The sequence below is a fragment of the Neopelma chrysocephalum genome, unplaced genomic scaffold, assembly GCF_003984885.1.
Source record: "Neopelma chrysocephalum unplaced genomic scaffold, ASM398488v2 Primary Assembly neopelma1_59, whole genome shotgun sequence".
NCBI lineage: Eukaryota > Metazoa > Chordata > Aves > Passeriformes > Pipridae > Neopelma > Neopelma chrysocephalum.
Genome location: NW_020897714.1, coordinates 17,633,727 through 17,659,020, shown reverse-complemented (window position 1 = coordinate 17,659,020; position 25,294 = coordinate 17,633,727). Strand labels below are relative to the sequence as shown.

General features: G+C 37.7%; 1 protein-coding gene and 1 long non-coding RNA gene across 16 annotated transcripts in view; one reads left to right on the top strand and one right to left on the bottom strand.

Annotated features, from left to right (window-relative positions):
• The window catches only part of TNRC6B (trinucleotide repeat containing 6B), a 137,757-nt gene that overhangs the window by 53,660 nt on the left and 58,803 nt on the right, over nucleotides 1-25,294 (top strand). Inside the window, exon 1 of one of the 15 annotated variants that reach the window (XM_027680187.1) lies at nucleotides 889-1,207. The exons of 12 other annotated variants lie outside the window; for them this stretch is intronic. In XM_027680187.1, coding sequence (XP_027535988.1) covers nucleotides 1,203-1,207 — 5 coding nt within the window. In that variant the 5' untranslated portion in view covers nucleotides 889-1,202. Of the gene's footprint in view, nucleotides 1-888; nucleotides 1,215-9,405; nucleotides 9,547-25,294 lie in introns of those variants that run through there. 2 more of the 15 variants (XM_027680189.1, XM_027680188.1) reach the window with 2 other exon arrangements.
• On the bottom strand, nucleotides 2,641-9,346 carry LOC113966014. Its single transcript, XR_003533693.1, has 3 exons — nucleotides 8,993-9,346; nucleotides 7,258-7,350; nucleotides 2,641-2,853 (listed from the first exon to the last, which is right to left on the bottom strand). It is a non-coding gene; the product is annotated as an uncharacterized LOC113966014 (long non-coding RNA).

Sequence of the window (25,294 nt, the reverse complement as noted above, 5' to 3'; positions counted from 1 at the left end):
AGTTCAGGTGGGTTCTGACTTTTTTATTTTCTACATAGTTACATTGCAAAACTACAGAATTAAAAACTTGTATATTTTAAGGGTTTGATCATGAGGGTGCTCCTGGGATCTTCCCAAGCAAGCTGCTGTCAGTTCCCTCACCGGGCATCATTCAATTACATAGGCAGTTCCAGCAATTCTTACCTGTGTGGGACTGACTCAGGAGCAAGTCTCCTTACCACAGGATCATACCTCCATTACCATATACTGTTTCTGAACTGTCTTCTTTATTATTTTTGCACATTCAAGGTAACATCTGGAAGCATCCTGCAGATATATGTTATGTTACAAGGTGCTGAGATTCTCTGTTTCAACTGTTGGAGCGTTTATCTATGGAAATTGTGGGAAGAGGCTGTGGTGGTGCCTGCCTAATGGCCGAGTTGCAGCCTGAGACTTGAAGCAGCCAGGGCAGCAGGAGAGCCCCAGTTTGCTCTGCTATCCTGCGAGTGTTCTGTCTCTGCACCTGTATTTCGAGTGTGCATGTCCTGTAGGCCGGATTAACTTTGGTCTAAGGATGAACCTCTTGTCCTTGAGTGAGGACGGGGTGGTACTTAAAATGGGGGTTCTCTCCAGGAAAGCGCTGGGGTCTGTGTTCCCGGTGGGACTTAACATTCACCATTCACCGTTTGTGGGCTCCGCAGTCCTAATGTGAAATTAGCATAACTGGCTGCTGGCTTTTTTAGCCGGTTCTACAGAGAGAAGCTCCAGCTGGGCTGCTCTCCATACTGTCACGGCTCACCCACTGCACCCGCTCTCTGCATCGTCCTTGCCCGGTGAGGGCGGGGAGCGGGATCCTGCCGGGGCGGGCGGCTCGGCGGGGGGAGCGGAGCCTTTAAGGCGGGCAGTGGGCCGGGCCCGGGCGGTGAGTGACAGCCCGCCCCGAGTCACATGAGCCGCCTCTATTTGAAGGTCACAAAAAGCTGCTTCCTTTAGAGAGAGCAAGAGGGAGCGAGAGGGAGGGAGCGAGAGGAGAGAGCGAGGGAGTTCAAGCCAAAATGGCCGACAGAGTCTCTGCTGGTTTCTGAACGTTTGAAATAGAAAGAGAAAAACTAACAGAAAAAAACACAAAAAAAAAAAGCAAAACCATTTTTGGATTTTTTTTTTTCATTTCCATTTCTACCTTGTATGCCTCAACTCGCTGGATTTAAGCACTGCTGCACTTTATGAGGTTAGTGGTACGTTTATATTTTATTGTTTTTACCTATCGGTAGATTTTTTTAAGAGCCTGAGCTGACCGTTTCCATCCGTGGTTTTGCAGGGATGTCTTTTCTAGCACAAAGACTTGCTTCAGGTGTTGTGTGCTTGTACGTGTACGGCACTTTTAGTGGATTTTTGGGGCTTTTTAGAAGGAGCTCTCCGTAGAAGTGTGGTGTGGATTTGAAAGATATTTGTAATTTAAAACACCTAGGCAAATTACAGAAGATTGTTTGTATTTTCCAAGCCGGTGAAGTACAAGATAGTGCTGAAAATCTTGTTTTATTTAAATAGAGGCTTTTAAAACAGCGATTCCTTCCCCACAGCACCCGGAGCTCTTAAATCTGCTGCAAAAATTTGCATGCATAAAACCGGGCTCGCATTCTTTCTGCTGCTGGGTCCGGCAGGGGACGGGCTGGGGGAGCGCTCCCGCCGGGCCGTCCTTCCCCGGGCGAAGGGAACCGACAGCCCGGCCCCACCTCCAGGCTCCGGGGAGCGGGGCCGGGGGTCCCTGGGCGGCGGGGCCCGGGCGGGCTCAGAGCCCACCGCCGCCGCGGGGCCCCTGCGCGGGCCCGGCCGAGGCTGCCGACCCATCCACGGTGCGGCAGGTATTCAGGAATGTGCGCCTGCAAATGCGGGATGCTGGGCGCTACCCATGTTTTGTGGTCTCTGGAAAACGAGTGTTCGCCTGCATTTTAGTAAATGTCGGTAAAAAAAGCTGTGTTTTCTCACCTTCCCTCCCCCCCACCACCCTTCTGTGTTACTAAAAATTTAAATGCAAGTTATTTTTGCAACTCCCTCCAGAACTAAGCAGAAAATTAAAGGGAAATAGCTGGAGCTTGCTTTCTGAGAACAGGCCCCTCCTCCTGCATTGTAAGAGTGTGATGTAATGCTCCTTTCTGTGAGGTTAAATGAAAAAATTTCTGTGGTGGTATACACGGTTCTTCACCCCTTCCTCATAGACGTTGTAGTGTAATATTTTTTGTAGCTGGATATTTTAGCAGCAGATAGTTATGCAAATAATCGTGTGAATGTATTTCACATTGCAGTGTATTAGTGCAGGTCAACTTTGTAAACCTACAAGATGGCTCAATTTTATATTGCTTTATGGCCTCACATCCATACAGTTCAAAACAAATGGAGAAGACAAATTTGGATAAGCTTATTGAAAATATATCTGTCTGTCCTCATTTTAGTCTTGTGTATATCATGACTTTTTTTTTTTCCTCCACTGGCTAGCAAATATTTGAAATAATTCTTCAGTATATTAAGATTTTCCTGGAAATTAAAGCTGTGGGGCTTTTATTTTAAATTAGAGGAAGCTAATAAAAAAGAACTCTGCTCAAATTTTACACTGTGTGTTTTGCTGATAATTTTGGTTCCTAAACATTTAACAGTAATGGATAACCCAGTTCATATATTAAGTAACACATTCTCCCTGTTTAGGGTTAATGAACTTATTAGATTCCACCTTCATAGTAGTGGCATGTATCTGTGTGAGGAAATGCTGTAAAAGCGTTCTGTGTTTTTGACACCGTGTCAGATGCACCCTTATGGCTTTTGTTATTCAAACCCTTCTTGGGTGGAGATCCTCATATAGCCAGAATATATTGAGTCTACCTGTTGATTGACAAACAATAATTAGAACTGATTTCAAATGCAGTATAAAGTAGGAATATTCTCAGATTTGATACTTACTAGACCGAAACATGAATTATGTAGTTTGTGGTAATTGCTTTAGCATGGGATGGCTGAACTGGGGAAGTAAAAAAGAAACTAAATTGTATCCTGATTTGGCAGTAGTGTAGGACATAGGCTTTGCAGAATCTGCACTTCAGAAAAGTATTCACTTTTTCTGTGTCTTTTTGCCTTCATGTGTTATTGCCTATGTTACACACTTCCAGATTGTGTAAATGTTAGTGTATACAACTTGATTGTTGAGATGGTGGGATACAGGGTGTTTTCTAATAACTGCAGCTGCTCAGAGCTTCAGAAGCTGTCACGGGTCAGACAAAAAGCACCTATTGAGAATAATAGAAATTATTCCAGTAAGGAGTCTGTCAAACATTTAAGCAGCTTTGTGAGAGAGTACACTGTGAACAGGAAGGACCAATTAAAATAATTCCTCTTATAATATGCTTTTGATCCCTCAAATCTTAGTGCAAGGTGTGTTGAGGACTGTGCAGCCTTTGAAACCATAGAATTTTAAGTGTGAATCTGGGCAATTTTCAGTACTATTTTTATTCAGTATGTTCCTGCAGTACAAAGGGAACAAAATACTTAATTTTGAGAGGCCTGAGTTGAGTTGCAGTTTCTAGATCAATTTGAAGCTTACAGAAGCATTGGGGCAGGGGAGCCTTTTTTGCTTCATTCAGTTTACAGTGATGACACTGAGTTGAGAAGCTTTATTTAATTGTTGTTTGCATTTGCATGTCACTTGTTTTTGGTATCTACAGGAATCAGACTTTACAAAGCAGACTGTTTTAGTAGGTTGAAAGCTTCAGTGAAGTCTGAAGTCAGCTGAGCCCCTGGAGTTTTTTGCACTACATCTAAGAGATTCTTGAGAAATAATTGACAAGAAAAGCCTTATTAACATAAGCTTCAATATACAGGAGTCGGCAATTCTAATGGGAAAAAATTCAGGGGAAACAAATGACTGAAAGATCAGTATGCTTAGTTTCAGCTGCTTTTCTTTTAGCCTCTTTCTTTCCTGCTGGGAAGGGAAAAAAAGAAATTTTGTAAGAATGTACAGTCTTTGCCGGCTGATTTCAGCTAAACTTAACCTTTTAAGACTTTAGTTTCTTACTTATTGATAGATGGCTGAGTAGAGGAGAAAGCATCCAAATCTGTAATAAAGAAAAATCTATAGAACTAGAATATTGCTGAAGAGGTTTTTTTATCCATAACTTTCCTAGTACCTTTCAGAAACTTGTCTTGCATCTTGAAGCAGAATTCTTTAATTCTGGTCACTGTTGATCTACAGTCCTCTCGGACCAGGATGGAAGGTGAGAAGTTTAATTTACAGTTTGTTTTGAATAGTATTTGTTGGAATCTGCACCTTTGGTACTCTGTTGTTTATAACTGAAAAGATTCATGGCTTTTTTGCTTTAATTGAATAAGAAACTACCTACTACCTTCCTCAGAGATTTTTCAGCTTGTTAAGCATTGGTTTCCTATTTAAACAGCTCAAGATTTGAGGCAAGAAAATAAGCTACATAGGATGTCTAGCTCTAGGGAGCTGTATTTTATGTCCTGTTAAGGGGGTCAGATGTGGGTATCAGGGTTCTTAGTGTTGCTACTTTAGATTTCAAGTAGCTAAACTTATTGAAATATTAGGCTAACGTTATTACTGCAGAATTAATTTGATAAACAGATGTAAAATTCACGTTAGGTGAATAAAAAGATTTATTGCTTCTGAAAGCTTTATTTGCTAATGTAACATTAGCATTAGTGGTGTTACATGATATATTTCAAGTTACTTGCCATATTTCAAGTATTGGTCAAACAAGTTTTCTGAAGTTGGGCATGGAGATAACACTTTTTGACCATTTCAGCCTTGCACAAACGTGGAGGCATCATGGAGATAAAAAATACTATATATTAAAAATATTTCTATTTTGTTTTAGTAATAGTGCCATAATTGTTTTGCAGGGCACAAAAGAAATGGTGCCTCTCTGTATTTTTGGTTAATTCCAGCTCCAGAGCTGTACATTTAGCACTTGTCATGGCTTAAATTTTCCTTTGCACGTAGGCTTTCTATTCAGGAACGCAGTAGTGTTTGGTTTTTGGGGTTTTGGTTTTTTATACACAGCATCACCAACACACTTCTGAAAGGAGTTCCTAAGGATTTACGGATGCTGTCATTTTAAAGGCTGTTTTCCTATCTGTTTACAGTGTGCTGGCATTATAGTTCAGGGTTGAAATGCGCTCGTGCTACTAGAATTATATATTTATAATCATTTCTGAAAAGTCATGTTTTAAGAACTGGTTGATGTGATATTTGGATGTTACAGTATGGGCAAATGGAAAGACAAACCTTGACTCTTGCAGAATATTGTACTTTGAGGACTGCTTTAATTAGCCTGTTTAGTCACATGGGAAAACAACACAAGATACAAAACCTGGAGTTTTTTCAGGTACTTGAGAGAAGATATGTTAATAAAACATGCGGTGAACTTTAAAGGCAGAACAAATCAAACCAGGGGTTAAACACCATGGAAGAAAAAGTGCTAATACACCTGGAGAGAAACTAGTGAGGGGAGTCTTGTAAAAACCCCAGGTAGTAAGTATGAAAGTTGACTAATGCTCCTTTCAGTGCTACACTTTGTTTGAACTCATTTGAATGGGCGTTTCTGTGTGTTAAGCAGAGAAAATTATCTAAAAGTACCTTGATAGCTGGAAAAATGCTTAAAAGCATAAAGCAGTGTATTGATACAAATTTGTGCTATATTTCAGAAGTGAAATGTAGCCTTGGAATTTACTTCAAGAAAACCAAGACAAAGCATCAAGATAAAATTGTGTTTGATTTCGTGCCAGCATGGGAGTGCTTCTCTTTTTAGGATGGGACGTGTGAGGCGACATTTTAAAAGTAGGGGAGATCAACAAATTTTTTAGGTAGCTCAAATAGGAGCAGTGAAACATATTAGAGGGAGGTAGCCTAGCAAAAAGCCACTTCATCTTTTTTGTTTATTTTTATAGATACACACATTCTCTGCAAACAAATAAGCAGTTGTCTTAATTTGTGTTGGAAGAGCATCACTTTGATGTGGAGCTCCATCATAGTTGGATGTGCTTGGAACAGCATAGTTACTTCAGCAACTAAGAAAACCACTGTGCGTGCTTAAATTATGAAATAAGGGGAGCACGCTCATCTTTCCCAGTGTACGTAGTAGATGCAGAGGTGGGGGGGCTTCCTGAAGTTCAGATATGACTATAACAGCTGAAGTGATTTGAAATTAAGCAGAACATTATCTTAATTTCTGAATCAGAGAAGAAGTATTTCTTTGGAAAATAAAACAATGGGAAAATTACTGCTGGTATTCTCAGTGGATTTTTTTGTGTTCTTTTTTTCTTTTTTTAAGCACACCATTTGCTGAACAGCACAATCATGAGCTGCCTTCTGTGTATAAACTCAGTGGCTGTTGGGCACAGCCTCCGTGTGCACAAGGACATGGCGAAACTTAAGCTGCAGTGACACTGCTGGAATCTGAGTTTTTTAAAGCACGTACACACCACAACTTTTCTAGATTTTGAGCTTTTTCAGCTAGCTGACCTGTACAAAAACAGAGAAGGTTAAATATATATTCTGTTAATGCCACTTAACCATTAATTATAGTTGAGCTTGATTGTCCCATTTTACATGTGCTGTGTGGCAAATATACACAAATGTGTTGTCATCATGGTTCATTGTATGTCTGTGAACTTGGTTGTGCCTCAGCCATCCAGTTCTCCAGGATGCAGTGTCCTGTGTCACTTAAACCTTCCTTAAATTAGGTCTTGAGTGTTTCTTCCACCTTTTTCCCCTGGTATAAATTTTACTGTTTGTAGTAGAAAACACTGTAACTTAATATTACAGTGCTAATGGAGCAGCGTTCATGTTCTTGTTGCAGCTTCTGTCAATTAGCATTTATATTTTTAATTGTATATAATTTTGCTTAAGCAATCATGCCAGATTCAGGGTCTGATTTAAAGCACATGGTTCTAATTCTGTATTGGTACTCCAGATATATTTGACTACAAAACAGCTTTCTTTGGCAAGAGGTTGACTACTACTGAGAACTTCATCAACTGAAGTGAAATTGATATGTTCTGATATGTCACTTTGCCAGCTAAATATATGACGTGTTTATGCTCAGCCTTTTGCTGAACAATTCATAATGAGGATGATTTGATCACAGCATACAAGTGAATTTTGGTATTTTAATGCTTGGAAATTCTTATCTGGTAGCTCTTTCTGGATTTTTTCCAGGCTGTTTTGTGTCTTACTGGAGAGAGTTTGAGGACAATAAAAATGAAAATGGATACCTTCTATATGCAGGGAGCAGAGGGCAGAAGGTACCGAAAGTTAGCATGCATTTTTTCCTGGCTTATTCATAGGTGCATCAAAAACCAGTTGTCCTGTGAAACAGAAAATAGTAATTGGATAGTGTAATTCTCATGTGAATTTTTTAAAATTATTCTGTATCCTAGTTAAGACTATATAAATAAACCTTTCCTATTTTGTTATTTACTTGGGTACTGTTAGTGTTGTAACCCCCTGTGTTATTCAAGGAAGCTTGTGTGGTAAATACTGGGGGGGGGGAAAAAGACCCCAGATGGTTAAAAAATATAGCACATGGAAACAGAAGATATCCTATTGAGGTTATATATGTCACTCTATATCTAGCTCTGTTTTGCTTTGTGGATGTCATTACAAGTTCATGTGCACTAGTTGGAACCTAAATGTTGATTAGGTTCAAATTGCCTGTAAAAATACTTGGTTAACCTGAAGTAAAACCCCAAAAGCTTTTTTGAACGTAGTGTAAAAGCACCAGCTGGTGCTACAGAAGTCAGATATAACAATATTAGTGGGAAATTTAAATTAAATAGCCTTGTGTTACGAAGTCAAATAAATTTTCTGCTCCTTTGCAGGTAATGTTCAGATTATTTGTTTGATACATATCAACCAGACCAAGCAATGCTCAGAAAGTGGACAAGGCATGAGGGTTATTTTTGTTTTATTTTTGTCTTTGCCTGTGTGCTGTAATTCTATTCAGAGCAAATCTAGATTACCCTGGCAGGAATGCTTGGTAACCAATGCACTGGCCTGTATTGGTGTATTCATGACTGCTTCATCTGATGGAAACACACTGATGGTGGTGTGATGTTGGAAACAATAAACAAAATCTCATTTGGGTGGAGATTTAATATTCCTAATAAGTTTGGTTAGACGTACTTCTTCGTTAAAGTATTTCTCCTAAATTTTAAAGGTTTAATCAGAAAATATGTTTTGAAAGCCACTATCTTTTAGAAGTAAGGATTCTTCCATCCCAGGTAACTTACTAAACCTAAGTCTTACATGCAATTAATTTTTCGGTGGTTTGGACCACTTTAATTTTTCTTGTGCAAAAGCTATCTGAATTTGCATTTAATCATCTCATCTTTGCATGGTAGCTATTCTGGAACAGTGGCTTGTGATTAAGTTCTTGAGTGACTGTTTTTATCACAAAATAACACATTATTCTGAATTAGTTTACTCTTCTGTGTTGTTAATTAGGAGACAGTTGTGCTCTACATTTGGCACTTACTATAAAATATATATCCTGATACAGAAAAACTGTAGGAAGTGTGTTTTTACCAGATTTCAGGTAAAACAAGATGAAAAAGGTGAAAGCAGGTGGAGGCTAAACTTTGAGAGTATGGAATTTACCTCGGCAGCTTAACATACCTTAAAGCTACAGTAGCTGAGTTCTTTAAGATAGCTTGCAATGGTTAGGCCACGAGAAACTAAACAGGTTAATTTTTGGAAAGCCAGCCTGTCTTGATAAAGTTTTGGGTACAAGTTTTTTTTTCTCAGAGGTGGATTTAAAAGCAGCATATATACTGTTTGAAAGGTGATGAGCTGTATCTGCGTGATTGGTGTTCAGAAAGAGCTGAGGTTAGCTAGTGTCAGTCTCTGTTACATTCTGCTTCAGTCTAGATAATGTGAATTACCATGGATTGCAAGTAGAGAGCTTAAGTTTATGTAACTTTCCTTGATCCTTTTCTTAAGAAAACTTACCTTTTAAATGATGTTCAGTTAATATTAGATAACTTGGTTAGGCTTAAATCCTTTTTTCCTTTCACGTTCCTAGGCCATTTTTCTGTTGTTAATATAATACTCTAAATATTAGTTATTACAATCGTTTTAGCTTTGAGCATTGCGTGCCCTGTGCATTTAATGTTAAGCTGTTAAAAACTTCATCACTGGCTCAGTGGGTTAATAAGAACGAGGCTACAGGTTGTTCTGCATTGTGAGTTTAATTACAGCATGTAACTCAATTTCATTGTTTTACTGTGTTTGTTAACAAACTTTGAAATAATTATCTATTTTCCTGCTTACTGCATCTTTTTATATATGTGTGTGTCTGATATGGGTATGTATAAGCATGTATGTAACATGTCCACGTTGGCAGTTACTGCAGTTAAAAACTACCACGAATCAACTGACGTGTAGAGACTTCTTGGTAGGCCTCAGACATTTAAGGCATAGTAAAAATTGCTCTCTGAGTCAGTCAGTTCAAGTTTTGTCTTTGGGAAAAGCCTGCAGAAGCAAAGCAAGTGCCTTTCTTTAAGGTAAGTGTACAGATGTAAGAGGAGCAGCAAAGAAATTCAGAGGCTTTTTGAAGGCCACACAGAAAGTCAGTGGCAGAGCCAGACTTGAACTCAGAAGTTCCTGGCTTGTGGCCTGGGGCTGAAGCCAGTCATACACAGCTGTATAGAATTGTGAATAGAATGATGCTTTCTTTTTCCTTTATGGATTTATGGGAACAAAGCTGATTTAACTGAAATTGTAATGGAGGTAAAAAGATGGAATTGTTTAATTCACCTGTTTCAAAATTTCAAATGCTAAAACTTTGGTGTTAACACTTGATTCAGCAGTTGTGGGTTTCCGCTTGCCAAAGAGCATGGTTAATGTAGCTGGGTCATAAATCGTGGCAAATTCTAGTGTGGTGCCTTGAGGTCAGACTAAGGGCTTTTTCTGAGTGTAGAGGAATTCAGGGCTTAAAAGCCGCTCTGCATGATACCTTAAAACATACTAATGTTATAAAAAAAAACTTCCCTGATAGTTTTCTTTGATGCTTTAAAATAGAAGTGAAAACCTAGTTCAGAGATAGTCTGCCTGAAGCTGACTGTTTATTAAACTGAAATTCTGAACACTTGTGGAGTTTTTAATGAGGCTTTAAACATTGTTATCCTTCAGTGCAGTATGAAAGAAGAGAAAACCTGCTGTAGATTTGCTGCCTGGTATTTTCTTCCTTCCTGAAGTAAAAACTTAGCATTGAGTAGCTCTTATTGAATGTATGGACAGTTTTGGTTATTTGAGGAGTTTCCCTTAACGAGGAGGTTTTGATCTAAAATATTATTATAGAATGAACATCACCAAAATGAATTATTTTTCTGTACTGTTAAAAGTCTTGGTGGGGATTAGTAAGTCCATTTCACAGTAAAAGAAACTTTCTTTTTCAGGCAAAATGTCATTATTACCAAGCTCTAGCAGCAAAGTAGAGTTTATGTTTGGTTTTGTTTTTTTTTTTTTCCAGGGGTACCTTTATCTGTGTACTGTTTCTTGCCGAGTCCCTATGCAAATGTATAGTAAGGTTATTTTCCTAAATTATTAAAATGGAACCTAGCTAGAGAATACAAACTGAAAAACCCAAAACAAACAAAACACTTGGTGGTTTTTGTTTGTTTACCAGGAAGTCATTTTCATTTTGTGTGTTAAAAATAACAAAAATGTTAAATAGTTCTAAAAAGAAATCCAAGTATTGAAAGCTAAACAATAAATTATTTCACTTCTCAGGGGTTGAAGCACTTGAGCCCTCAGTGTCTCCTGGTGTACGCAGTGTGACTGTATCTCTTTTTTTTAAAAGAGTTGTCACTGAGTGGTGTGCACTTTGAAGACGCATCTAAAAATTTCACTGGTAGTTAATGAAAATCAGAATAATTATTTGAGCATTATAGTGGTCTGCTTTTTTATTCGCCCTCCTTTTTTATGCAGCGTTGTGGTTTAACCTCAGCCAGCAGCCAAGCACCACGCAGCCGCTTGCTCCGAACCATCCGGCTGACCAAGCCAGATGGAAAACGCTTTCTGAGTTTCCCTTTCAGTTTCAGCTCTTTAAGTGTTTACAAGTCCTGATTCTGCCTGACCATGGCTTCAGAAGACATTTAAACTGCGTATTTGTCAGGCTTGTTGAATAAGCCTGGACCACATTAGAGATTGACATTGTGGTGGCAGTCCTTGCTTTATTCACCTATTACAATAATTAAATTGTATAGTTCTTCCCAGCAGGTCTTCCAGAAATACTGTAACCATACAGAGCTGAGTAGCTGGGTTTGGAGTTGCTACCCAGTCGCCACCAGTAAGGGTGTTATGGGCTTGATTCTTGCGATGGTGAGTGGGAGACCCAGCTGAGCATGTTTCAAGAGCCATGTTGCCCCCTAATTTAAGTAGGTAGCAATGGCTTCATTGGCTGAAAAAAGTGTTCCCAACTCTCTTGTTAAAAGAATGTGTTAAGAGCAGGCTTATCAAAGGCTGGTTTAACTAAGGATATTGTTTCCAGTGAAGCCCAATGCATTTTTTTTCTTTTATACTCTTTCTAAAAAAGACCATTAAAAAAAGTTGGTGACTCTTACTTGGTGCACTTCCCCATTTAAGTCAGTCAAGTTTAAATCACTTACTGATGACCATGAGTCCAGCTGGCACTTCCAGCTTAGTAGATAGATTTGATTAAAGCTAAAGGTCTGGTCCTTCACCTGAAATTTGGAATTTTAAGTGCTTATGTGTGAGATTGAATTCTGTATTGCTTTTTCTATAAGGTCATGCTTAACCTTTTTACTAGGTACCATTGACCGTTTTTCCAGAATAGTGGCTTCATGGAAAGATAGGTGCTTTGCATTGGCAGTATGCATGGAAGCATCAATAAGCTGACAAATTAGATTTGAGGTTCTAGTGTTTAAAGGGCTTTTCTTTCAGCAGGAAATAGTCTCCCACATCAGCTTACGTATTTTAACCTTCAACTTTATATAGCAGCAAAGAGTTGACCTGTCTTTATGCAGAGCTACCTTTCTTAAAGAGGATAGAGAGAAGATTTAACTGAATACATTACAAGTGCAGTTTTTTGTGGAACAGTGAATATCTTACTTTCCTGTCATATATCATGCACTGGTTTTGTGTAGTGTCCAAAAAACCCCGAACTGGTGTGTTCCACACTTTAGACATTTATCGGTGGTAAATAGGAAGAGATAGCTGTTAATTAAAGGTAGGAGAAGTTTTCAGATCTGCTGTCAGCAGAGGTCAGAATTATTTTTGTCTCTGAAAACACATAGAACTTACATGGATCTATGTGCTGGATACTTTCAATGGCTCTGATTTAGCTGTTTCTGTTAGGACTGATGCTCGAAAAGAGTGCGTATTTTTAGCCACTCAGAAGTAAAAGATGTCCGTTACTCTTTGAAGATTATAGTCTGCAAGTTTTATGCATTTCTTTGTGTCTTGTGACATCATCTCTGAACATGAGAAATGTGTGGTTTTGATTATAAACAAGCTGTTAACTTGCATAATGCAACAAGGCAAAAGTTACCTAAAAGCAGCAAACACTACTTGGATTGAGAATTTAACAAGACAAATCATTTTAATCTTGGTACTTTAGAAACACGTTCAGTGGTACATTTCACTTATATCAATATGATTTCCACCTCACTTTTTCTCTTGTGACAACGTTTTTTTCTGTGTACCATTGTGGTGGTGCTCTTTCTTAGTCTCTTAGGTGGCAGTTCAGTGGCTTCCTCATTTTGGATCCTTTTCTAGATTATGTCTTGCTTTACAATTTGGTTTGCTCTTCTGTAGCAGAAAAGGAGAGTGGTGCGTGTCTGGAAGACTAACTGACTGTTGTATGTGGTTTGCAAGTTCCTGTCATCTTAAAATTTTTGTATGTTAAAGCATCTTTCTGATGCTGATTTCCATGAGGTGAAGGAATGCAAGCTTTTTGGAATATAGACATTCTAGAGCTGACTTAGTTTACAAGAGAAATTTCTTCTTTGGTAGTAATGTGTAGTTAATTTTAAAATGCTTTCATCTTGCTTCTTTGAGTATGAATGGACACTAGATTTTCCAAGCGAGATACATATTTAGTTCTTAACCTGATTATTTACTATTTTTCAAAATTTCTAAGTTATCTTAAGCTACTGCATTCAAAAGCAATTTAAATAGAATTGAAGTTAGAAATTGATGTGGTACTATATCTGTGAATAACATAAGCAGCAAGTAAAATTCATCACTTGAGCTGTAAATTACAATTCCTGGAAAGAGACAAGGAATGATAACCCTCAATCAAGATTTCAAAAATCTTGTCTGCTGCACTCAATACAAATAAGAAAAGCTCTCAGATGACTTGACTGCTGAGATTGGGCAGACACCAATTTCACAGGAATAGCAGCACAGTTAAAAGAAATTCTTTCCCTGGTGGGAGATTGTCCTTAGTTTAGACAAATGCCTGAGGACACAGCGAACGTTCTAATGTCTTTGCTTAAGAAATAAGGAAGTGATTGTTTACTTAGCAATTAGTAAGAGTTTTATGTCTAGACTATGTGGTTTCATCTATGCTTTATTTCCAGAAGGCATGAAATAAAGTTAACTTTTTAAAAATGCAGCTGGGGAATAGTGTGCACTATGAGGACTATAAAAATGGATGAATCAAAAATCTCTTATCAGATTATTGACTATGAGAGGTGGCAATCAGCTCTGCCTATTCATGGACTGTTTTCTAGAGCTTCTTTTGTTTCTACCTCCTAAGTATTGTGGCTAGTTAATTTTAAATAGGCAGTTAAGCAAGTATTATTAAATGGCCTGCAGAATGCAATTGTCCACGCTTTTCATTCTTTTGGAATGAAAAAGAGACATTTCCACATTTTTCCAAGTTACACTATGTGGGTGTCTCAGGTCATCTGCACAGATTACAGGTAAGGTGGCACTACTGTGTTAAGCAAAAGCTTGTATTTTCCCGTTTAAATCAGGAAGGGATGCAATTTAAGGTGACGGTACTTTATTGTAGTGCAGTGGCTGCTACTTGTGATGGTTTTGTTCCGTGGTTTCCAATAACTTTCTGGTTTAGTTGTTAGTTTTAGAAAAACCATGTGAATAAACAGTAATATTTCTAGTGTTAAACATGGTGTTAACCTGATTTATCCTTGGAACAGTCTCCTTTTAAAAGTATGTTTATTAGTAGGTAGTTGCAGTTTATTGTAACCTTACAAATCTCTTGAATGAACTTCTAATATCCTTCCTGTAATGCTTCCTATGAAGAACTGACAACTGTCTTACTTTTCCAAACGTAGCTTGCCAAAAACATGAGGAGAAATTACAGATTAAAGGGTATGAGATGGTGAGGCACTTCTACATTTCTGTACAGGCGTTACATGCCAATACATTGTGCTTATATACATGAGAAAAGGGGATAGGGTTTTTTCTTTGCTAAATGTGGCAACTGATGTTTATTAGCTTTTCTGAATTATACTGTACAAATTTTTTTACGAGATTACTAAAACAGAAGACATTTTTCTTGATACATATTCAGTCATATCATAAAATGTAGACATGTGGTGTAATATGCTTAGAAATTTAACATTTGCCTTTAGAATTTTTGTTACAGAATTTGTTTATCATGAGGAAAGAAGGATGCACAGCTTATGTCAAATCCAGTATTCTTCAAAAATGCAGCAGCAATTTTAAGTCTTTGAAATTTAGGAAAGTGTACAGCAATGCAACTTTGACTCGCTGTTATGTTTTGGTTATCTATGTCTTTCTTCTACTGTTTTTTACAATATCTTGTGCAAATAGCAAACCCCTAGATTACAGAGAACTTTGGTATGATACTTTTAACTCAGAACAGTGATCAGCATTCCACATGAATGACGAATTCACGGTTGCAGATAGACAAAAATAAGGTTCTAGGTAATGAGTGCAAGTGGTGTGTGTAGATGCTGCATGCCTTGGTGAGGGTATCTGGTTATTTATACTTTTATGGGATCTTAGGTAATCATTTTCTTAGAATGCCAGATCAAATCAGCACATCTTTATGTCCTCAAAACTCGAATGATTATATGAGGAGGCAAGTTTGGAGAGGCTTTGAACTTTTTGGCTGCTTACGTGGCTTAATAAGGAAGGATTTTTAGTTTCTTAGAGTTCAAAACAAGTCATGTCTTGCGCTTGTGCTGTGGTGGTGTTTTCGTTTTTCCTGTTTCTTTACACTGTTCTGGTTTTCATTCTGTGTGCCAGTGGATAATTTCAGATTACATCTTAATTAGTCACGAGTCATGACATGAAGTATTGAGTTGTGTTGTTTTGAATAATAATTTATCTATATAATTTTTGAATGAAAAACGACTAATGAAAAGAATGGCCAGCTGGGTGTGGTAAGAAGGGTGAGAAGCTCGTATCTGGCAAATAAACGGACCAGGCTCTGCAAAGAATCTGTGTGCTTAGCAATTTGAAGATTCCCTAAGAGTCAAACACAGTTGTTTTTCAGTGCCCATAAGGTCTTACTGCTTTAGGAGTAGATATCGAGTCTAGCATATCTCTCTATTTTGGTCTAAGTTCCTAGAATAGAGTTCAGTTTTCTTTTTTGATTAAGGGTGTATCAAATTCCATAGTAAACCCCACACCTTTCATTTATTCACTCACCTTTTAGGACAAAGTCTTGTGTTTTGGCCTTGAGGAAGTCTGTAGCAATGCAGCAAGGAGAGGACTTTAATTCCCTTGTGATTTACCTAGTTTCTTGAGCAGGGTCTGCAGTCTGTCATCCTCATTGAGAATTAAATGAGGCCTGATCCCTGCCTGTCTGCCTTAACAACAGGTGCAAGCCTCAGAACAAGAGAGTGGGGTCTGTTAGCAAAAGTGCTTACTTTGGTATCAGGTATACACCTTAAAAATGTGTGCTTCTGATTCTAGAAGCCATTTGAAGGATGCAGTTTATGTGATTTAATTTATCAAGGTAACTTCTATCAGTTTTTAAATCTTCATAATAAAGTAGGGAGGGAGGAAGTTTATATTTGCATATTGTAAAGAAATTTTGAAATGCAGGCCAGAGTTGATGTATGACAGAACAGTGTTTTAATTACACGCTTGGAGTGGTAATGTATGTAAGCTTTTTTGTTGTCGTTGTTATGAAACACCTGGTTTAAAATTTAGCATAGCTGTTTCACCAGATCTTAGTTTTTCATCACCTGCAGTTACCTACAGACAACAAATATGGAATAGTAGCTTTATAAAATAAGATGGCTTAGTGATACAGTAAATACTGTATCTCTTTACTGCTGGCATGGCAAGTCCTGACTTTCTTGCCCTCTACAGTGGAATCTTTCTGACCTTAAGTAGAACCATGGTCTGAAACAGTGTAATTGTAACTCCTTTCTTTGTGTAACATGTGCAGCCCTCCATGACTTAGGGAGTGTCTCAAAAAAGTATGACTGTATGCTGCAATACAATTAGATGTTTTGCATGGGATATCCATTATACATAATACTAGATAAAAGCTAGGGATCAGCAGCTTTGTGAATATAAAGAACCTCTTCTGAGTATTGGCTAAGAACACATATCTGTGCTTTTCCAGACCTGGAGAGTTACGTGCCTGATGATTATGTGTGTGTTAGGTCTGTGTGTCTGGAGGGCACATTGTTAATTTAAAGCTTCTGTGGCTGCAGACTGAAAGGTTGCTCCCTCTTTGGAGCAAATACATTTGGACACATCTCAGCAGTATTTGATCTTGAACTTGGTCCTGCTTCTGAGTGGCAATGAGTTGATCAGGATCTTCAAGACTTTTTTGTTGAAGGTTGAGTGACTACTTTCATCCAGGAATACTCAGCAACTTTTGTCTGTTGATTTCCAAAAAGTTACTTGAGGTGGAATACCATTTATTAAAGCATGGCTGTTAAATCCCATCAGTCCTCTGTTGAAGGCATAATGCTTAATGATAACATAAGCTATGTAACTAGCTGTTGTCCTATGTAAGAAGGAAGAAAAATTGCTTCATGTGATGAAAACCATGTACCAAATATAATATTGAATTGTTCTCTGGTTTTGCACTCTTAAGAGAACTTGAGATAAAATTCTAATGGTGATACACGCCTTCATTGCCCAGAGAGTAAGTTTGTGCTGGCAGATTATGTCCATTCGAAAGGGTGAAAAAAATCCAAACCACGATGTCCAGACATTCATTCCATAGTCAGAAGAAAAACATACTTTGTGATGAAAAAGACAAAACAAAAACCTGTTTTTCATTCAGTTAACTACTTATCAGCCTTGTTATTTTGGTGAGGTCCTTGAACTGTTAAGAAAGTTTTAAAAAATAACTCATGAAAAACCTGAGCGGGTGTTGGGTCGAAATATGAATTACACAATCTTTCATTTAATTTCTTTATTAACATTGCAATAACAGAGTCCCCTTTTCTAACACAGGTTTCACTGTAAAGTGAATTTACAAATGTTTTTAGTGCAACTTGATTTGTTTTGTCTTCTATAGAAAACAGTAGTCTTTCTCCAAAGCAAAAGTATTTTTTGCAGTCATATTAATGTCAGATTCTCAAACTGTATTTAAAAGGGAATTTTTGCAGGAGTTCAGAGCTGGTCACCTTTGGGGTCTTTTCGGCAGGTTAACAGCAATTTTAAGAAATATAAAAATTAGTCTCACTCCCGTCATTAAACTCTGCAAATGTAGCAGCACATAGAAGCAAATTAACTTCACTATGTTTTAGCATGATTGGCTTTCACACTGAAACTATCAGTGTTACAGATTGGTGATAGTTACAGTCATTGGAAAGAGAAACAATTGTAAAAGAGTAATGTTTGTAGCAAGTCAAGTGTGGAGGTGTTATCTCAAGTTGTAAAATCACTGAAGTACTCAATTAAGAGATGACTACAATATAGTTTGTGAAAAACATTAATTTTGGACTTGTGGTTATTTCTTTTGAGAATGGATATTGAGTTCTTAAAAGAAGTTGGTAATTTGTTTCCCTAATTATGGAATACATGACTGATTGTTGACCTAGCTTACTTTTACTTGTGAGGTCTGAATTCATATTTGAATAGTGTCTCAGCTCAATATTGCTTGTTAATTTTGTAAAAGTACCAAGGAATATCACATTCATACCTGTCTTCGCTAAGGAAAGTTACCAAATAAGAAACACAGAATTTTAGAAGTGTCTCATGAGGACTGTTTTCTGTGTTTGGAGGAAGACAAACTTAAGGGTCTTCATGAGAATGCTGCCTGAAATTTAGTGTGGTCTCTGTAGGATTGCACATGACCAAGGCTTTATTGTAATGTATTGGCGATCAAGGGCTCTTCACATCACATTTGGAGTATTAATTATGTCCTAGTTTGTAATGGAGTGCTCCTTAATGGCAAGAGCCATTTCTCTCTATACTGTTGACTTGTCCTGTGGCTTTGAACATAGGTTATTTATTCTTTGCTTGGGTTTACTCATGTGCAGAATTAAGTTTTACATACTTCTTAGTGTTGTTGCAATGCTTAATTAATATTTATAAAGGCCTTTGACATCCTGTGATGAAAGGAGCTCTGCAAGTACTCAGTAGTGGTATTATTTTATTAGTGAAAATACAGGAGGAGTCAGGAGGATACCAGTTTTTAATTCAGAGTGAGCAATGGAGTCATTCTGTAACCTTGAGCAGGTCATGCAGTCTCTTGTTTTGTAACATATCCTGGGAAAGCTGTGTTGTGCAGCATGTGTTATTAAATGTCATCCTTCCCTCCCCCAAGTCAATTCGGGACGGGGGAGAATTAAAAAAAAGTACTAGCAAGTATTTCTTAAGGAAATAGATCATTAGAGGTGGCAGAGGGTGAGAAGGCAGTGGATGTAACAGTTGCATTTCAGAGCCAACACCAGAACCTGAACATGTGTTACCTTGTCATAGACCAGATTGAACTGTGCCTGTTAAAGATCTCTGTCATGTAGGTTCAGTATGCACTGTACTTAACTGCAGTTTCACTGTGAAGGGTCTGCATATAAACTTTATTGCATTCTAAGAACTCACTAATCCACGGTATTTAGCTGGTAAAAAAGTTCTTTCTTCAGACTGTATTTGAGTTTTGTGATTGCTAAGATTGATAATCAGCTCTTGTAGCAGCTTGTATTTGGTTATTGCATAGCAATATAAATATCAGTCCTTTGTGTGGTTTTCCTCTCAACTGACAGAGGAAGGTTATGATTATATACTGTCATTAAAATTGCAAGATACTGAGGAGCTTTTCAAAAGTATACATCTGTTTGAACTTAGCCAGCTAGCCATTTGTCTAATTATATAAAGCACAGTAACATTAAACGGAGCTGTTTGCCATCCTTCATGTATCCTTCATGTATGTAAATACAGGGTTTCAGTTTTTTGCTTCATACAAGATGCTACATCTGCATTTTACTCACTGCACAGAACACGTAAGTATGGTTTAGAACAAGGGGCTTCAAAACTGCTATTTTAAGTACTTTAGGAAGGTAAAAAACTTGTCCAGTGAATTGTGAGGCATAGTTGAATATAAGTGCTGGCTTGTGCATGTGCAGTAAGGTGGATTCAAATTGAAAGCACCTGGATATTTGTCCTGCTTTATTATAGCCTGGTTGTACAGCTTGTTCCTGGGGGCTTTTTACTTGCCTTTAGTCCTGCTTCAGCTCTCAGCTCAGCTGGCATAAGGATGAAGAAGAATAATGTGTTTCTACTGAAGATAAGCAATGGTTTTTAGTCTCCAAGAACAGCAATTATAAAAAAACCCCATTCTTTGTATAACCCTAGTTATAAGCCTTAATTTATGGAGCATGCTTAGCAGTAATGGAACATCAAGAATTTACCTGCCCAACTCCAGCTGAGTATACAGAACCTATACAGGTAGATTTGTTTGAAGATACCGTAATTTGACAAGATTGATACAGCATTTCCCAGACCTGCAAAATATGTTAGTTGCTTTTCCTTATGCCCTTAACTTAGACTTTCTGATATGGATCATGACAGTCTTGAAACTGAATATTTGCAGGTAGTAACTGAATGAATTTTCTTACATGTTAAAAGTAAACATTGCCTCAGGTAATAACTGGAGTGGAAAATACAAACCTTAAATACCTTTGCCAAGAAAATCTGAGCCAGCTGTACAGAGTTGTTTGAACTTCTAATACATTTAAAAAACAACCTTAACTTGCTGGTTCTTTCACCTTGACCTACAACCAATGAATAATAACTTTGTGTGGAAAACCTTGTTCTTAACTTCCCACTGATAAAATTAAATACATTCTTCCTTTAGTAGTTTGATTTAGTATAATTAAAATAATGACTTAAAGCTTGATAAATGTTATTTTCATTACTACAGTGCCCTGAAGCACTGTATGTGGAAAATTTTACAATATTACACAGATCTGGAGGTATGTAATATGCTTGTTAGGCTGTTAACTTGTGTAAAGTGTTTTGGTTTTTACAGCATATAAATTTAGAGTGTTTCTTTGGAAACTAGGTAAAAGTAAACAATTAGTTCCCTCCTAAAATGAAATATACATTATACCACTATAAATCTATGATGGCATCCATATAATATCCCCAGGCAAGTAGAATTCAAGTACTTCATCATTCAGTAGAAGCTGCGGGTAAGGAGCATGATTCTGTATGGGCTTGGTTTGTTGGTTTGTTTTGTTGTTTGTTTTGTTTTGTTTTCCCCACGCTGTAATTTAACTTTCAGTAAATAGCTTCACTTATAGTTCAGTTTTTTTCTTGATCCCTTCCAAAGTGCCATATCATGAAAGTTAAAAAGACCTCTAATATTTTATAGTATGTTTAAAAACTACAGCAAATAACACTTATGTGGTGCTTTATTTTCAGCTTCCCCTAAAATTCTGTCCAGTATCTGTAGATAATATGAATCCTTATCAGGATGGCCTTTAGGTCTGGGGTTTTTTAATGACTGAGAAACACATAAATACATAAAAATGGCAGTCATAATCCACAAAATGTTAAGCTTTATTTTAAATTTAACTCCTTCTGTTGTCACAGTTTTTGTATAATCCAGTTTCTTACTGTCTGTATGGCCTGTACTGGTGCCACAAATGATGCTCTGGCAGGAGATGTTTCATTTGATGAAACTGTATTATACTTTTTCACTATTCGTCCTGAAATGTCACATTCTGACATTAAAACAAGTATCATAATTGTTGTGTGTACTGTGGCATAGTTACCATAGCAAATAGATTAGTTTCTTGGGACTTTTTTTAGTGTTAAAAAATAATTCTATTCTTGGCATTTAAGACAGAATTTTGTAATCTAAGAAAATACAGAGCTGCTTTTGTTAATTTTAAGTTTGCACCATAGTCAGGAGTTAGCCTTTGCTTTTTAACTGCAGTCAGAAGATTAATAGTAAATATTTTTGAATAGCACTTCTCATATATACCTACAAGAATGCATTATTAAGGTGGCAGTAATACTCACCAGCTTCACTTGTGTCACAGTTTGTAACCTGTTCAAAGCTACAGTGAAGCATTGGCAGAGCTGCCAGTAGAGGTTTGAGCTTGACTTGTGGAATTGATCTGTGCTGCAAAATGCAGCGGTGTATTGATTCAATCTCAAGTGGAGGGTAGCTCACTTAGGGGCTCCTGTTGCAGTTCTTCTGCAGAGGACATACCTGTAATTAGTTTCCTGCTTGCTGGACCACTATGTACAGAAATATGTGTTGGTTCTACTCTAAGGTAATACATTTTTTTGGAAAAAGTATCCCAGAGCTGCATTGCCAGTCAGTGGTACAGAGTTGGTTTGTCAGCAGTACAAAGTCCACTGTTAGCTGGGCAGTGTGGTGCCCTATGGGAGTCAGTGCTGGGCTGATGATGTTCAGCATCTGTATTAGTGACCTGCTCAGTTGGAATAGGATGTACCCTCAGGACGTTTGCTGATCAGGGGGAACTCAGTAGTTTGGAGAAAATGGTGAAAATGGTCTGACAGAAATCTCTTGAAATTCAACAATTGTAAATGAAAAGTACTACACCTGTGTCAAAATAACCCCGTGCTATAGCATAGGTTAGGCATCCACTGATTAGAAATTGGCTCTGCAGAAAAAAAACCACCTGAAGGTCTGAGAAAGAAAAAGTAGAATGTGAGTCAGCAGAGTGTTGTTGCTGTTAAGAAACCAGTCGTGTGCTGCATTAGCAAGGCCATAGCCAGTGGGTCAAGAGAAGGGATTCAACACTTGAAAGTCCATTTTTAACATAGTGTATCCAGTTTTGGCTCTCATACAGGAAAGACACTGACATATTAAATGGCCACTAAGATGATTAGTGTTCTGGAGCACATCTTGCACAAGGAGAGGCTGAGGGAATTGAATTTGTTCAGCCTTAGAAGTAGAAGCCTATGGGGATAATATAACTGCTGTCTTCAGCTGCCTAATGTTTCTATATGCACAGTGAGGTAGGTAAAATGTTCTTTTGAATGGCATAGTGAAAAAGTGTCTCATACGCAAAGGAAAGTTCAGCTGCAGCTCTCTCAGAGTGGTCATCTCTCCAGAGCTTTGATTTCTCACATACACACACACACAAGTGCAGAAATGAAAGGACTTCACTTAATGAAAGACAGAAATATTTTACCAGGTTGTCTGTCATCTGCTGAAATTACGGTGTTAGTGAGAATTAGGGGTTTGGAGAGTACATATGACCAGGATAGATCATTTGTAGTGGAACAGAGATCTCCAATGTACTTCTTGAGGACTGCCAGCTAGCTCTTCCCCTGTCAAAAAAACTGACTTGAGCCTGTAAGAGAGACAGGTTCTTGGTTGATTTTTATTGTGGTAGATGTTATCCTTTTAGTGGTCCTTGTTTTTTGTTATGCATTCATTTCTGTACATATTTTTTGTGGCTTTCAGGATGGCAAAGATACTTTCTTTGGTAAACAGTTTTAGATAGTGGAGCTTTCTACATGTGTGAGTAGTTTTTAGAGGAAAGGAAGGCTTTTTGATAATCACGTAAAACCTTGAAGTCCTGAATAGAACTGTGTCTTGCTGAAGGAATGTTCTGATACGATACATTACTGGACATCTTAATTACAGGCAGATTTCTAACCTAATGTTTTGCCATTCTTGGGCTACTTTTACCACATTTCACAGTTGTCTAAACACACTTCATCTGTGTCTTTAGTGCGCATGAGTGTGCATGCTATGAAATAACAATTACTGATCTGCAAAAGCTCTGAAGTGTTTGAAGACAAGTAGAGGAGAAAACTTGCTCAGTTCTTAACATTCTAGGACTTTGGCTATAGCTCTCCATATTCTTAAAACTTTCCTTCTTATCAAATGACTAACATTTAGGAACTTCACATCGTACCTGGAAATCAGTTTTTAAAGTATATAAATGATACAACTGGAAAGAGTAATAATGTAAAGGAGTGCAAGCAAGAAATATGGAATATTAAAAACATTTCAGTTCTATCTTTTTAACACATTCCAAGGATTTCTTATTGTCAGGAGACTCTTAAAACTGAAATTGACACTTTCCCTCTTCAGTTGACCCTTTCTCCCCTTCAGTTGCTGAAGAGCTGAGAGCAAACCTCCTTTATGAGCATTTATTGTTGTATTGTGTAGCTTATACCATCCAGTTCTTTAAAGTAAGCAGCCCTTTATGGTCAGAGTTGTTTTCTTTCTATTATATAATCCATTGTACACACACACACACACACACACACACATATGTGTGTGTGTATATATATATACGTAAAATACTCCATGAAGAATTGATCCTACTCTGTTAACAACTGTAGTAACAGCCTATAAGGAATATTTCTTTGGAAAAGTGTACTTTTAGCAAAGCCAGTTTGCTGATGTTTTTAAGTTGGTTGTTTTCTACAGCAGCGTCAAATTACTGATGTTTTGCTGCGATAAAGCCATATCGGTTGTGCCAGATATGCTATTTAAAGTACGCAAATTCTTGCTGTGACGCTGTTCTGGTTTTCAGCCAAAGCGAAGAAAAAGCAGCTTACTCTAACTCTTTGGAGTAATCTTTTGTCTTTTGAAAATGCTGCTTTACAGGGCACTTCTACAAACATGCTTTCTGAAGTCTTTTTTTTAATAGGTGGTGAGTATATATTGTGTTGTATAAAATCCACAGCTTGCCTTGGGAGAGAGAGATATGACACACTTTGGTCTTACATTTCCACATGTGTTGAAAATATGGAAGTCTTAATTTCATACTCTACTGAAGGGCTGAGTTCTGATACCTTGATTTCACTTACATTCAGAAAGTGTGGGACAATTATCCATTTACTAAACGGTCGATTTTTAACTGCATAGTTTATCCCTTACATCAATACTCAGTTGTTTTTCCTTATAAATATCAGAAGTCATTTGGCCTAAAGTAATTTCATATTCTATTTTTTTATGTTCAGCCTAAAGACTGACTTTCTAAATGGCTATCTCCTCTGCTACCGGGTTTTGTAGGGCTTATGGCTGTCTAGTCCATGCATGCAAGCATTGTTTAACAAGAAAGGTGGCTGTGATGTTGAGCATTTTAGCATTTTTTTATAAAATGAATTAATCCCATTTTGACTGTTTTGATCAGCAGGATCATAACTCTTTATGTGACTTAGTCTAGTGGAAGTAATTTTACCTTTAGGAATTTAGGGTCTGTCAGCCCTGGGATTTATTCAATGCTGTGTTATGTCTTGCTTCTGTTTGATGTTCTCTTTAAATGTGCTGGAGCACCCTTGCATGTTTGGACATGCTGTGCTCTTCTCATGCTGTTGAAATAATGGAGCATGTCTGCTAAGTGGGATATGTTAAATGAAAGTGAAGTAAAGTGGTAAGGATTTCTATGCTCCAGTAGCAGTGCATTTAATTTTACTTCATTTTTAGTCCCTGACATCCAGCTTCCAGATACGATTTAAAAGCTTTCATCCATCTGGAGCGTTTCAAGCTGCAGACTCCCAGTGTTCGTTGCTGCAGCAAGAGAGGCTTGTGCCTCAGAGAACTCATTTGGGAGTTGTAGTATACTTTTTCTTCATTGCTCATGGCCCTTAGTTCTAATCAGCTCATGCTTTTTGATGCATTTATATATGAATACTCTTATGCTGGAGGTTGTACCAATAAAGCCTGTGTTACGGTTAGGAGAGTTGCTCAGGTGCAGGTGACAATGCTCAGGTAACATATGAGGAGTATGGGATAAAGGACTAAATCCAGCCCAGAGGAAACATTCTCCTTAATATATGAGAACATCATAGGAGTCTGTTTCAAAAGCAAATACACTCCCTTTTGCTAGTAGACCTTTGTATGATACAGTTTGACCTGGGTGCTCTGTGAGAGGTGTT